This window comes from Condylura cristata, unplaced genomic scaffold (assembly GCF_000260355.1).
Source record: "Condylura cristata isolate star-nosed mole 26May11 unplaced genomic scaffold, ConCri1.0 scaffold00010, whole genome shotgun sequence".
Lineage (NCBI taxonomy): Eukaryota > Metazoa > Chordata > Mammalia > Eulipotyphla > Talpidae > Condylura > Condylura cristata.
This window is the reverse complement of record NW_004567111.1, coordinates 18,220,433-18,236,012: the sequence shown is the minus strand read 5'-3', so window position 1 is coordinate 18,236,012 and position 15,580 is coordinate 18,220,433. Positions and strand designations below refer to the sequence as shown.

The 15,580-nt window shown below is 40.5% G+C and overlaps 1 protein-coding gene across 1 annotated transcript in view; it reads right to left on the bottom strand.

Annotated features, from left to right (window-relative positions):
- EDNRB (endothelin receptor type B) overlaps positions 1 to 15,580 on the bottom strand; it is a 21,849-nt gene that overhangs the window by 4,108 nt on the left and 2,161 nt on the right. Inside the window, exons 3-7 of the mRNA XM_004680085.2 lie at positions 4,400 to 4,512; positions 4,060 to 4,264; positions 1,478 to 1,627; positions 978 to 1,111; positions 24 to 132 (exon numbers count right to left, since the gene is read on the bottom strand). Of these exons, the coding sequence (XP_004680142.1) occupies positions 24 to 132; positions 978 to 1,111; positions 1,478 to 1,627; positions 4,060 to 4,264; positions 4,400 to 4,512 (711 nt within the window). The remainder of the gene's footprint in view (positions 1 to 23; positions 133 to 977; positions 1,112 to 1,477; positions 1,628 to 4,059; positions 4,265 to 4,399; positions 4,513 to 15,580) is intronic.

Below are 15,580 nucleotides of genomic sequence, written 5' to 3'. Positions count from 1 at the left end.
TTTGTTTTTAAATACCTTCTTACCTTAAAACAATTTTTGAACCTTTTGCTCACCAAATACAGAGCTATTGGATTAATGCAGGAATTCAGGGAGGCCATGTTGATGCCAATATAGTCCAAGACCAAGAGAAAGCTGAAAAAAATTATCCAAAAGTGTCTGTGAAAAGCATGCAGCCCTGAGCACGTATCGTTGGCACATCTTTTGTGTTCTGGTAAAGAAAATGAACACCCCATGATGGCTTCCCCGCCATCCCTGGGCTTGCCCATAATGCTCTCTTCCTCTGCTTGTCTCTCTTTGCTTATCATCACACCCCCCTCCTCCCCTATGCTCCATTAATGCTCTTTTAAAATAAAATCTCTTTGACCACCGTCTGTGCTCTTCCCACCCTGTTCTGGCCCTTCTCCCTCCTCCTCCCCTACAGAATGTCTCTCATCTAGAGTTGTCTGATAATTTTGATTTTTACTTTATTATAGTTACTTTTTTTCCTAATTACTTTCTTGTTTTCTCTCCATTCCTTCTATAAGGAGGACCATTCAATATTTTTCTTTTTCTTTTTTTTTTTTTTTGACCCTGGCTTATTTTGCTGAGCATTGGTAGCAGGAATTTCATGGGGAGACCATCTATTGTACGAAAATGAAGAACGAGGCAATGAATATATTATTATTATTATTTTAAATCTTTGGGAAGTGCTGAAAAAGGCTGCAACAGAAAGGATGTACAATGTACAGAGGAGACTCAAACTTGCTACTTTGAATCATGCCATTTACTCATCATTTGGATAACTTAGCTTTTCATTCCCAGTGTTCTCTTAACTCCTCTTTACTCTCCCTCCAAAGTCGGAGTAAAGATAAAGGGGAATCTTAATTGCTCCCTAAAGGTTAGAAAGTAGCATTTCCTGTGTTCTGCCTATGCAAGGGACAAAGATGACAACTTTGGCATGTCATTTATTTACAGAATATTTCTCTTTCCTTTCTTACCTCAAGAGTTCACATCTATTGGGGTCATTCTGATCATACAGAGTGAGCTTCAGAATCCTGCTGAGGTGAAGGGGAAGCCAACACAAGGCAAAGAGGAGGACTAGGCAGAACACTGTCTTGGCCACTTCCTGTCTCTGAAATAAAAGCACAGTCAGATCCTGCAAAGATGGGGTGAGCATCAGAGCATTCTCTCTTCCCAAGCAGAATAAATACCTAGTATCATTTACACAAAAAGTCTTAAAATTTGAAAAAATTCAGGATACAGGACTTTAGGCTCAATAGTTAATGTGAATTAGAACTTCAATAACTTGAGTTCTCCTTCTCGGCCCTTAAAGATTAGATCGAGATAATCTCTCTCTCTCGATAAATAATATTAAAAATACTCTTTGTTTAGAATCATCAGAAGCAAGAAAAAGGAAGTATACTCTGGTATATAATAATTTGTTTATTATAATTTTCATATTCATAGTATGAAGCAACAAATATTTCCATTTTCTTACCTGCTTTAAGTGATCATTTAAGGCAATCTGCATGCCACTTTTCTTTCTCAACATTTCACACGTCATCAGGGTATAAAAAAATGCAGTGATAGCCAATGGCAAGCAGAAATAGAAACTAAACAGCCACCAGTCTTTAGCTGTCTTGTAAAACTTTGGGGAAGAGAAAATTTTGTGGTTAATTCTCCTCTGAAAGAAAATATTCCATACCAAATATTAAAATAAAAAATGCACCAGAGTAAATGATCTGTTAAATTATAGCCACTTGAAAAATACAGAATTTTCAGGTCTTATCTACTGAACAAATAAGATTCAGGAAATGGAACAAAATTTTCTTAAAATGCATTTTAATTCTTGGGAGGCTGTATTATTATGCATAAAATTTAAGCATTCTATCAAAATATTTAGTAGTTCAGTGCTTTATCTTCAAGGTTAAACAAGTTAATGTAGTCTTTGTATGAAATTCCACCTTTACATATGTGACGATATCCTAGTGTTTAACTAAAGTTTATTTCATGGGGCAAACAGATGTAAAAACATCTGCAAACTGTTTATAACCACTGTGGAAAGCTGTTTGGAGGTTTTTCAAACTGCTAAAAATGGAGCTTCCATACGATCCAGCAATCCCACTCCTAGGTATCAGCCCAAAGGACATAAAAACATTGATTCAAAAGGACACCTGCACCCCCCATATTTATTGCTGCTCTATTTACAATAAGGAAGACACATAATCAACCCAAATGCCCAAAAATAGATAACTGGATCAAAAAAAAACTCATGCCTTTTACAGCAACATGGATGGAGCTGGAAGAGATCATGCTTAGTGAAATAAGCCAGACAGAAAAAGAAAAATATCAGAGGTTTCACTCATAAGGGCTAAGGGAAAAAAGCAATTATAATAAAGTAAAAACAGAAAACAACGAACAACTATATTTTACCAGGGTGGAGAAAGGAATTGGGTCAAAACAGGTGGGAAGAGTGTACAGGATTATGGTGATGGTGCATGGGTGAATTGGTGGTGGGAAGTCCACAGGGATTACAACCCAGATGAAAAAAATGCACAAAATAAAGAATGATGTAATAAATAAATATAAATTACAAAAAAAAAAAGCTCCGTGTTAACATTCAGCTCACTAATGTATAAATCGCTACCAATTTAAAAAATCAAAGGTGTTTATGGCTTATACCTTTTCTCTTACTCTTTTTCTGCTTTCTTCTTTATAGAACTTTTTTGATCCAGATATGTCAGAAATGAATTGTGTAACCTATATAGTATACTTTGGCCCCTTTTAACTAATAAGGGACAGTCTCACTCTTAATTTCACATGAATGTTCCTTTTTATACTTTTGATGACAGTGTACATACAACTAATGATTTTTTTTACAGGTTTCTTATATATGAAATAGAAAACTCATTATATTGGTAAGAGCTTTTCATACTGAAGATCTCTTCTAAAGACCAACATCACCATTCTTTTCCTATTTCCTGATTAAACATTCCATTTTTTTAAAAGATTTATTTATTTATGCATACAGAACTGGGGTACAGGCTAGAGGTGCAGGGGTGGTGAGAGGATTCACCAGAGACAGAGTGGGGAGCAGAACAGGCAGATTGTCAAAGTACACTGCTGAGGGGAGCAGTGGGTGGGTCAGGAGAGGTCTGCCATGCCATGTGGGTCACCTCCAGGGCGGGGATCGAACTCATGCTGAAGTGGCTTTAGCTTCTTAGCGCTGTGTTTTAACTCACAGCGTCACCAGGGCGGGGATCGAACTCATGCTGAAGTGGCTTTAGCTTCTTAGCGCTGTGTTTTAACTCACAGCGTCACCAGGGAGGGTCCTAAAGATTCCTTAATAAAAGGCCAAGAGGTGGCCCTCCTTGGTGGCGCAGTGGGTTAAAGCACAGCACTGCAAACTAGCCACAGATGCTTCAGTGTGAGTTTGATCCCAGCCCCAGAGGTGACGCACATGGTGCAGCAGACCTCTCCTGTCCTGCCCGCTGTTCCCCTCAGTAGTGTGCTTTGTCAATCTGCCTCTTCTGCTCCACACTCTGGGTCTGGTGAATCCTCTCACTGCCTCCACACCTCTGGCCTGTATCCAGTTCTGTTTGCATAACTAAGTAAATCTTTAAAGAAAAAAGGCCAAGAAGCAAGGTTCTTTGCTATGGCAGCATTCCCTTTAGATTGAAGGCAGCCTTGCTCTTCAGAAGCCATCCATACCAGTGTGAGCTCTACCTGATCATTCCCATTCAATCCCTCTAATGAGTAATATCTTATGCAGAATATGTAGTAGTTCCCAGTCCTTATGGGGACTGAGTGGAAAAGCTATAAAATAACATCAGTTCAGTTCTGTTGCTGTGAACCTGGTTTGAATGTATCCCTGAGAGCAGGAGGATTCTTAGAAAAGTAGTAACCCAGCTTCTGCAGCTTGGGTAATTAGTCACCATTAACCCCACATTGCAGAGAGGACACTCAATTTATGCCAACGACCCTCATCAATCAGTACTTTCCCAAGATAGAGTGAATATGGGACATTAGCTAAGTATTTATAAGGTAAGAGCAGACAAAGAAAAATCAAGTAAAATTTACCTGCATGAAGGCTGTTTTCTGAGTGGGATGAAGCAAGCAGATCCGCAGATAAGTTCCCTTGTAGTCAATGGTAATCAGATCGAAACCCATGGCTTCAGGTACAGCCAGAACCACTGAGACCACCCAAATTAAAACAATTTCTACTGCTGTCCATTTGGGAACCCTGATTCCTTTAATTCGACTCCAAGAAGCAACAGCTCGATACCTGAAGAGCAAAATAGAGCTATTTGTCAAGCTGGCGGAACCTGGTTTTATTGAATTACACACTCTATTTTCTCGGTTACATGGCAATTAGTAGTCTGGAGGGCAGGATATGCCTGGCTTAAATATAAGCTCTTACCTGTCAATACTTAGAGCACATAAACTCAGCACGGTGATTCCCACGGAGGCCTTCTGTATGAAAGGCACGAGCTTACACATCTCAGCTCCAAAGGGCCAGTCCACTGCAAGCAGCTGCATAGAGGAGATGAGAATCTCTGTCAGGGAGATTTTACTTAGGTGCCTCTAAGCTGCATTACTTCAGGGAAAGTAATTAGCACACACTTCCTAGTCTTTCCCTCCTAGACTATGAGCACTGGTGTTCAGTATGGAGTAGAAGCATGTATTAGGAATAATGACAGTGCAGCCAGCTCATGAGAATGTGTCATGCATATGCAATAGCCTGGGGTCTGCATCTCCACAGCAGTGCTAAACAGGGCCAGTCGGTAATTCCCCTTACAAATTCGAACGCCAAGCTAAAAATCCCTCATATTGTCATGAGTCCCAAATGCTCGGGTCACAGCCAGTCAAAACATAGGTTAATTAAAAATAGATGATAAACTAGGTGCCTCAGCTTGGGAGACTAGACTGCTATGGAGAACAGAGTGTGTGCTCCACCTCCTTGTTCTTCACTGTACTGGACTGACTGGGCTGTCGGGTACCTCCTTACCGTACCAGGCATACTTCTCCCGAGGCTTGGCTCTTGACCTTCCTCATTCTGCAAAGGGGTCTCCCCATAAGTACACTTTGCCTTATATCCCTGAGATCATGCTCAAATCTTAGCCTTTTAACAAGACCTGCCCTGATCTTATAGTGAGCATGGAACCTGGCCAGCCCTCCAATCTCCTACCTGACTCCACCTTCCTTTTTATTTACAGTACTTATCAACTCCTGTTGCATATATTATAACACTAGTTTGTTTAGTTTTACTGTCTAGTTTTACTGTCTGTCCTGCTCAGCCACTGTGTAATACTGACAGTAGCAATGCTTACTAAATATTTAAGCCCCTAGACTAATTAGGAACTAGTTACGCCAAGGGGACAAAGATCTAGCGCTTGCTATTATACATGTATTTCTCTTTATTTGACTTCAGACTATGCAACTATCCATTTTTTGTTAAACTCAGCTATTTTCTTTCTTAGGACAGTTGAGTGTGCCCCATGTGGGTAAATGAATCACTTTAATTTAGCATCTGGATCGAATGTTCATGAGGTTTAGAAAATAAAGAGAAGTATTTCAAACCTATCTTTTTTAAAAATTTAAAAAAAAAAACCCAAAAGGGAAAACTATTTTGAGACACAATTGAGCCTGTCTGCCTTTCCATGATGAGCGTATTAATAAGCTGGGCTATTGTTCTAAACTAGAACAGTACCAGACTGAAAAGTGTATCTGAGCAAGGATGTGCTTGGAGGTCTCACATTGGAGCAATTTAGTTTCTAAGTTCAACTCAAAAAATTGCACTGGCTTTAGGACACATGTTGGTGAATTCACCATGATTATGTTTCATCTACAGTCCTGAATGCCTGCTGGGTCAAGCCACTAACAAGGTGGAACAGAGGTAGGCAAGTGTAAGAAAGTCAGTGACAGTGGTGGTGCCTGGGGTCTAAAAGGAGTGTCTAAGAGATGGCTGCTAATAAACATGACCTGAATGACATGACTTTTGCCAAAAGTGCTGACTTTTAGATGAAAGGCACAACTTATAAAAGTTGTCACCTAATTCACCTAAAACATAAAACAGTGTCAGATAACATTATATTCTCATATTAAGAAACTATGAAGATATTTGGGGGGCTTTATTGATTGGCATCTCAGGAATGATTCTGAGGAGGCACCATTTGTGTGAGACCCTGACTAAAAGTAAACCATGAAAAGAATATTCTAGGCAGAGAAAAGAGCAAATACAGATATCCTGAGGTCAAAAGAAGTCTGGCATGCTCAAAGAGCAACCAGAGTGCTAACAAAGTTGGAACACATGGTCCTGAGCAAGTGTCTAGGATATGATGCTGTAGAAGGAGTTGGAATGAGTTTTTGAGGAATTTAGGGATAGCACAAACTTATTTCGATTTAAAAAAGGCAACTCTAGGCAGGTTAGGATGCAGCACTGTAAGCTGGCCTCAGCGCTTCAGTGCGAATTTGATCCCCCGGCCCTGGAGGTGACCCACATGGCACGGCAGACCTCACCTGACCTGCCCGCTGCTCCCCTCACCAGTGTACTTCATTGATCTGCCTGTTCTGCTCCCCATTCTGTCTCTAGTGAAGCCTCTTACTGCTCCAGCACCTCTGGCTTGTACCCCAGTTCTGTATGAATAAATAAATATTTTAAAAAATCATCTAAAACAACTCTGGCAGCCTTTTTTAATGAGAACAGAATATGGAGGAAGAGCAAACAGCAGCTTCTCTTAGAGTTTATGGTGTGCTGGAACCCGCAGTGCCCCAGAGCTGTGGAGAATGGGTTAGTGACTGTAGATTTTGAAGGCAAATTTGGAGCTCCAACAGGTTAATTATGTGGACGGTGAAGTCATTTTCTGAATCGGGAAGGTTCAGGGTACCACAGTTCTGAACTGACTGTGCCCTTAAGTTGACTTAAAAGAACTGCCAGTTACATTTGGAAACAAGAAAGTTATAGTCAGTTACAAGGACGATGTCAGACTCAGCTCGGTGTAAATTATCCAGGCAATCTCCTAGTCAGAATATTCCAGTCAGAAGATTCTAATTGTCCATAGATGTGTTAGGGGCAAAAGAAAGCACCCCTGCAGCTCAAACGGCAATTTTGCAAGCACTTCATGCCTGAGACAGCACTGAAATCCCAAAGCAGTGCCACGAGGCAGCACTGTCCGTGTCCCATTTTATCGATACGAGACCTGAACACCTTGGAAGTTTACTAATTTGCTATGCTGATTTCAAATATATCCTCAAGTTCTTTGATACTCCTCCCTTCCAACCATGAAGTTCATTTCCTTCCCCTTGCATGTGAACTGGACTTAACAACTTGCTTTGAAGGGGCAGAATATGGTGAGAGTGATGTGTGACCCCTGAAGCTAGTTCACAAAAGGCATCTTGGCTTCCTCTGTGCTGGCAAGGAGCCCTCACCCCGAGGGAGGGCAGTGGAAAAAGTCTGGAGGACACCTGCTAGGACCTTTATAGAGGCCCGCTGGTGGGGAATTCGGGCCACCAGGAAAACATCAGCGCAGTTTGTTAGGAGTGAGAGGATCCACCTGCCTTAGGCAAACCTTCAGAGGGCAGCAGCACCCCTAATATCCCGATTGCACCCTCATAGGAGATCCCGAGACAGGGCCCTCCCTGGTGGCGAAGGGTTTAAGCAGCACTTCAAACGAGCTGCAGCCACTTCAGTGTTCAATCCCTGGCCCAGGAGGTGACCCACACGGCGCGGCAGACCTCTCCTGTCCCGCCTGCTGCTCCCCTCAGCAGTGTACCTCATCAGTCTGCCTGTTCTGCTCCCCACTCTGTCTCTGGTGAATCATCTCACCTCCCTTGCACTTCTCGCCTGCACCCATAAATAAATAAATCTTCATTAAAAAAAAAAAAAAAAGTGAGATCCTGAGACAGAACTACCCTGCCAAGCAGCTTCTGAATTCCTAACCCAGAACATAGTGTCAGATAATAAAGTGTTCAAGCCACTAACTTTTGGGATAATTTTGCCACTCATCAACTAATATGTCCTTGATCATTCACTTAAGTAACAGACCCACATTTGAACTTAAATGGTGTGATTTAGAGTCTGTAGTCTTTGGAAGATAAGAGACCTAACAAAAAAAGATGTTTAGAATTAAATTGAATCTTAGTAGTTTTAAAACCAGAGATTTTTAATTTTATAGGCAGAGCAAAATTTTTTCTTATCAGTTAGCTTTTTATTCAAGCAATGACAAAATATTAGGATTTTCCAAATAGTTGTCTCAAACTATTTCCAAATCTGCAAATAATAGTTTCACATAGGAATGACCATCATCTGCATCAAGAGAGTCTTAGGCCATTAAAGGGAAAGAAGTCTGGCCAATGAAGCTGAGCTCTGCCCTGAACCCAGGCCCTTTTGGAGGTTACTGTTGCCTTTGGCTCCATCTAGAAACTGGGTTATTGCTTTTCATACCACTGTGAGGCCTGCAGCCCAACCTCTGACCCTCACTATCACAGTGGACAGGGAAACACAAACTGAATCTGTAGCAGTTCTCTTCAAGTTCCACAAGAGATAGTTAGAAATCTAATCATAACCGAGAGATTACAAATTGTTTTTTTATTTACCCTTCCTAAAGGAAAGGGATGGGAAAATAAGGAGTATTGTCACCTTCATCAGTTTTCAATATTCCAGGCTTCCACTTCAGACCTGGCTGCCACTGGCCACTGGCCGAGAGCAGCCACAGATGATGGGGGCAGGGCGCCACCGCCTCTTGTTAGTTTGAAGTGAGAGCAAAGAGCAGTGACGCTGGCGGCAACCTCTCTGCCGCCAGAAGGCTGTGTGGACAGAGGCTGTGTGGACAGAGGCTGTGTGGACAGCCAAGGCCAGGGTTGCGGGGCTCAGCCTGGTCTCTAGCAGGAAGGTCCTGAGCATCAAGTGCTGGGAGCTATTTTGAACACTGCAGGTTATTTAAAATGCAAAGACTTCTTGTGTAATGGTAAACAGAGCCCAAGGTAGGGAAAACACCAAGGACTTGAAACAACAAAATCACTCTCAGGTAATTTAGTAGAAGAATATTCTGATAGGTTTGTATGATTCCTGGAAAGTAATTATTTCACCATTTATTGACCAAAAAATGGCATTTAAGACCTAATGTTGGAAATTCAACCTGTGTTTTCTGTAGAGAAAATTGATTGACTATATTGTAAGAGCAGCATCTTTAACTTTCAACCTTGCAAAACTATTCCTTAGTGGCTTTTTTTAGTTGTTTCCTCCTCCCCCCCCACCCCTCCCTCTGGATTTTACCCCATGATATTAGATTGCTGGACAACAGGCCTGAATGTTGAAAACAAATGAGGCATGTAATCCAGTGTCTCTGATTGCAAAAGGGATGCTTGGGTTGAAATAGTCTGTAGGCCCTTGTCACATGAATTAAAATTTTAGGTCCTGTTTAAGATTAAGTCTGTCTATACATTGCCTGTCATTTATCATTTATTACAGAAAATACTCCCAAACATGACACTGTTTTTTGCCTCGTGGTGGTTCATCCAAAGAGAAGATTTTGTTAGTATGATAGGTGCTAGGAGTGATGTGGTATTCATTTGGAAAAGTATAGCCTATGTTTTCATGGAACTTCTCCCCAGGCTTAGACTGCCTTCTTAGCACATTTCTTTCATATAAATAAACACAGCAAATAAATAGTAGATTAAAAGTAGATGTGACTAGACTAATTATAAGCTTTCTACTCAAGGATGGCCATGATTACATAACTTTATGGGAACAGTTGTTTGAGAAAGAATAGAATCCAAGAAAATTATATTAATTATAAAATTATCTTTTTAATTTCTTAAAGGGTAATTAGCACTAACAGAACATAAATTGTCTTTTTTTTTAAGGGTGTTAAGTGAGTCCTACACAAATCTTTACATATTTTATTTCTCTTTTTAATTAAAAATTACATACTTGGGGCCCTCCCTGGTGGCGCAGCGGGTTAAAGCACTGCACTAAGAAGCTGAAACCATGAGTTCGATCCCTGCTTGCCCTGGAGGTGACCACATGGCGTGGCAGACCTCTCCAGACCCGCCTGCTGCTCCCCTCAGCAGTGTACTTCATCGATTTGCCTGTTTTGCTCCCCGCTCTGTCTCTGGTGAAGTCTTTTGCCACCCCTGAGTCTCTGGCCTATACCCCAGTTCTGTATGCACAAATAAATAAATCTTTAAAAAAAAATACATACTTGGGAATTTAAATGGAGAAAATGCTGCTACTATGTATTGCTGGTAATGTCCATAGCAATCAAGCCCCATAAAGTCAGGAAATGCCAATTAACCTTCTTACACTAACAAATGTTTAGTCACCTCACTAACTCTATATGCCATTTTGTTGTTTCTGATTAAAAGTATACACTGAACTATAACTGATTCAGAATATTCTACACTTTAATGCGTAGCACAGTAGCTAATGCTTGCTGGCTACTCATCAAATGCTTGCTGAATAACAAAGAATGAATGAATGAATGGATGAATAAATGAATTTGATAATGAAAGCCAAAATCACATGTGATAGTAAAGCTGAAATCATGTGCTAAAACTTGTCATGAGTGTTTCAGTTCTTTCATCTGAAACAAAGTTTTTAGGGAACTGAGATGACTGTGATTCCCCCCAGCCCCTCTCCCCCCTCCCACCCCTATTATCTAGTCCTTGTTTTCCTTCTAGATAACCAGGTCTTATTGGCATTGCTTTAGGGCCTTGGGAATGGAGACTTGAGGGTTGACTGTTCATCCACTGGAGTCCTGCCTTCCCTGCAGGCAGAAATAAGTGACAAGCAAAGATTCCTCTCCCACCCCCTCTCTGACTGGAACTTGTCAAGTATATGACTGATAAAAAGCAGAGCCTGCTGTTTCTCACTATCTAATGGGATTGTATGAGGAGGCATAGCTGTCAGTTGGGTAGAGATGGATGTAGCGAGCACCAGATAGATGCTGAGAGAGATGGTGGCTGCAGAGGGTGGCTGGGCAACATGTTGATGAGGACAAATAAGTTTATTTTGATAGATGGTGGCCTTTTCCTTCAAATTACTAATATAGAAACACTTTTTACTGTCAGTCAATTAGGGAAATAACAGAGAGGTTGTGTTTCCCAACTTGGGAAAGGGTGTATGTTTCTGTTTTTCTATTGGCTTCCTGTAACAGATAAGAATTTTCCTGAGTTTGGAACTGAGGTTTTAATTAGATAGAGCACTCTTGTTCAAGGGTTTTTTGTCAGCCACTCCCTTTCTTTCTTCTTCTTTTTTAACTCATACATTTTGAGAAAATTGTAAGTAAGTTGCTGGTCAAGTGCTTAGAAAATACTTTCCTGATATATTGTATAAATGTCCTTGGCGACATATGTTGGTTACAAGTTCCACTGTGCATCCATTAAAAGGCACTTAAAGATTAGGTCAAGTGGGTCCAAAATATGTGGGTGAGTATTAATGTCAGGTTATTCTTCAGGTGTACTATTTAATACTGCAGTATGGATACTACCCCTGGGGTTCTGGGGGCTCTATCCTTAGGGAGCTATTGAGTGTGCATCCATAAAATAAAGAGGATCTCACTACTCTGGAAAGATTTCTATGACTTGCTGAGGTAGAATGATAACTCCATGAAGATGAATTAAGATTTATGAAATAAAGGCTTTAAGAAAAGCAAAGAGATAATAAAGATTAAAAAGTAAATATTTCTTAGGAAAAATATAATCTCACAGCAAATATATGTCCCCACCAGTTTTACAATGAACTTTATTTCTAACAGGCCAATGAGAAATGGATTTCTACTCTCCAGTTGTCTGAACTTAGAAATATATCCAGTTTGTGCTTAAAATCTTTTGTTTACATGTTTTGTATTCTGAAGAGATACAACTAGAATTAAGAAAAAAATGTTTAGAAACCTAGCCGATTTATTAGATTTTTCTCATCTGAACTGGATTACCTTGACCCCTGAAAAAAGTGAAGAATTATAAACTGGTGACCTGATGAAGCTTAATGAATCCAACAAATCTTAACAAGTAACTTAATGTCCCTCTAAAATCTAATTCTATCTCTAGGCTTTCTTATAGGGCACTGGTAAGTGACTAACAGAAAAGGTTTGACTACGGTGGGATCCAAAGTCCCTTTGAAATATAGCAAATACAAGTGAGGTGGAAGAGGCGGCAAGCAATATAAAGATAGAGAGAACAGTTGTTCTCCTCTGGAAACTCTGATGGAGCAAAAGAGAGAAATAGTGAGTGAACACAACTCAGGGGGTGTGAGTGCAGCTGTAATTCTCAGGGACAGGGAATCACTTGGGAAATGCTTCAGAAACATTGCAAATACATTACTAACTTGAAAATTATCCCCCTCCCCTCTTCAACTTCTTACCCCTCCCCAGACCACTACACCACACTTTCTTATTTCTTTACATTTTTTACCAAATAATCTATAGGGAAAAATAAATAACATATCTCTAAAATAAAATCATTGGAGGGTTAGTAAAATCACGGAAGTTGTTGGCTAAGCTACACGCATCAACCACATTTACTTATCTCCCAAGCATAACCAACATCTTCTTAACTTTGCTAAGTTCTGAGAGAGAATGTTTCATATCATCAATTACCTCTTGAATCTTCTTTCAGCTCAGGATTTTTCTGTCAACACCCTTTAAAGCACTTAATCATTTATTAGCATTTGGCATGTTTCTCTAAAAATAATCAACTATAGCATATTAGCCACACAGAGATAACCTTATATGGTTTTCTTCTTTGTAAAATGAAGAACATGGCTCCCTGGCTTTGAAACAACAGGGTCTTGGCTAGGTCATTCTCTTCTGTAGCTATGGAAATCTCTTTTATTGTGAACAACTCATTTAAAGTGAACACAGGAAAAAATGTAAAGTTTTGGATAGGTAAGTCTTGCTACATTGAAAGGAGCATTGCCTGGACACTGTAAGCAGCATGGGAGTGACCATGGCAATGACAGGCAAGTATGGGAGTACCACAGAGCTAACCTGGACAGCCTCTCGTTGCCCACGGCAAGCTTTCCCCCACAGTTTTGTCATAAGAACCCTGGACCCCACGTGTGAAGCAGTAAATTGGGAAGGAGTCCCGAGGTTCTGGGTCATTTGAATTATGCTTTTGTCCTGTTAATAATCACCACTATCCTCAAACAGAAAAGGGCACGCTTTCTCCTTCCTCAATTGGATGGTTATAAAAATATGAGGAGAAAAAGCCCACTGCCCCTCTGTCTTCTGGAGAACATCTTTGTCAAGAAGCATTTGTCTGGTAATCATATTGTAAGAGGTGTTGAGAGATGTTACTTTTGTTAATGGATTTGAGATCATTTAAAGCTAATTATACATGCTTTACTTCTTGCATGTATATACACATCAACGTCCATTTACTGAACAGAAAATCGTAACTTCAAAAGCTAAATAGTTTTAGTCGAATCAATATTGCTTTATAACATAAAATTTAGGTTTCATGATTTTGATTCATTCTTTTATATAGATAGGCAGATAGACAGTTCATCCCTAAAACTCCAAACCTGTCCTTGACCATACCACATTTCCTTTTCCCCTGAATTTCCCACTCCTTTTCTCCTTCCCCACTTGAAACTAGTTAATTATATACACCCTTAGTTTAACAAGAGTGGCCTCGCACGTTATCTAAGACCCGACTGAGAGAAGGGTGATCTTGTTCAGAAAGACAATTTGATTGTATCACAAGCAAAAATATCTGAATATCTGACAAGGTCACTTCATTCAAAATGTGTTTTAGGTGCAGTGAAGCAGTTCCCACTTTGGCATGCAGCATTTTAATGTCAGATGTATCCACCTTAGCCACGAAAGGTCACGGGTCAGCAGTTCACCTCTCATGGCTATACAGACAGCCTTTTTGCCTCTAGCCTTTTGCCACCAAGTCTTAATAGCAAAACCATCTACAGGTACTCCCACAGGTCACCAGTTTAATCTTTAAAAATCACTCCATCCTCATGGGACATCTGATTACACTTAGATATTTATCAAAATAATGCCCTTGTTGGTATCTGTCTTACCAACTTACAGGTAATTTGTTCCAAATGCAATTTGCTTCCACATAAAGGAATCTATATTAGATATTAAGTCACTTATCCATGTACATCTGGCACAAAGACAGTAGGACTGTTAAAAGTCCAGGAATTATTCAAAAACTTATTTGCTCAAAAATCTCCCAACATTCAACAGGGGCTTGCTCAGTATTACTTCTAAATCAAACTGAGCCAAATTAACTAAGCAAGCCACCAACTCCAGCGAAAGTACACAGTTTTTTTTTTTTTTTTTTGCTTCTTATATGGCTTTGACTTTAGGTCCACAACACTTAGTGGTCAGACAGGCTTTCGTGGGCAAACACCCAGATTGCCTCATTGATTTTAAACTTACAGGTTTCTAACTGGGCCATGTAGAATTTCCTGGGATCTCCCAAAACAGACTTTTGACCACGTTCTGTGCTGCAAGTCCAGCAAAAAAGTTCTTCTTTTGGTTACTTTTTTTCAGATTAGTTTCTTAGGTGCTTTTTGATGAGTTGAAATTTGTTAAGTAGGAGTGGTCAAGAGTTGATCTTTGGGACCCAAGTGGTAACTGGGTCACTTCTGGCCCTACTGCGGCTGTGACTGCACTTAAAGGACCCATTTCAGTCTGTGCTTCTCTCTGGAAGCCCTCAGAGTTCCTAAGCACAGGTTCCCAAGCAGGAGTTTAAGACTTCTCACATTTACTCCTCATTTCTGGGAGTGTTTCTTAAGGGCCCGCATCCTTATCCCAAATCTATCTAAAAGCCTCAGAAATCTTTAGAATTCCCTGAATATATGACTATTTGGATTAGGATTTCCAGGAACTCATGAAGGATAACTTAAAAGCCTATCCTGGGGTGTCTTCTCTGGTCACAAAGTACAAAGCATCCCATACAATACTTTCTCAATCCTACACCCCTCACCTCTCTGTACTGAGCTTTAGGCAAACCTCCAGAGCACATTTATTTCCAGTCCTTTTCCTACCTTTTGGTAGGGTTTTCATGGGCTATACTTTACTGCTGGTCTTAATGGGGAAGCAGTTTTACATATTTGCATAGTCCTTCAAAATTTTCCACTTAAGGCATTTGTTTTTTGGCATCACAAAACCTCAGTGGGGAGGAATTAATACATTCACTATAGAGTTAAGGAAACAGGCCCAGAGATACTGGGATGTACCCAGAGAGACCTTGAGTCAAATCGTCTGGGGTTTATGTCCTTCCCTAGCTTTCCATGTCTGTTTCTGCTGAGGCTGGTGTGAACCACACACTAACGCTAGCTTCTGCCACTGTGGCAGACTAAGCTGGTTGCTCTTGTTGCTCTCCCAGCGTAATGTACGGATGGCAGCTTATAAGTGGAACCTGGCAGCTTACACCGATTCCTCCTTCTACCTCTCACTCGTGTGGGATCTGTGCATTCTCATACTTCTCTGTAAAATGGAAAACTGCCTACTTCTGGGTTGCTAGAAGGAGTAAAGAAAAGTAGCACATCTGTTGCAGGGATTCACTCACTGTAGGTATTCAATGAAGAGTCAGTAGCAGTGTGTCCTTAGCAGGTGAACTACAGTGTTCTACTCACGGT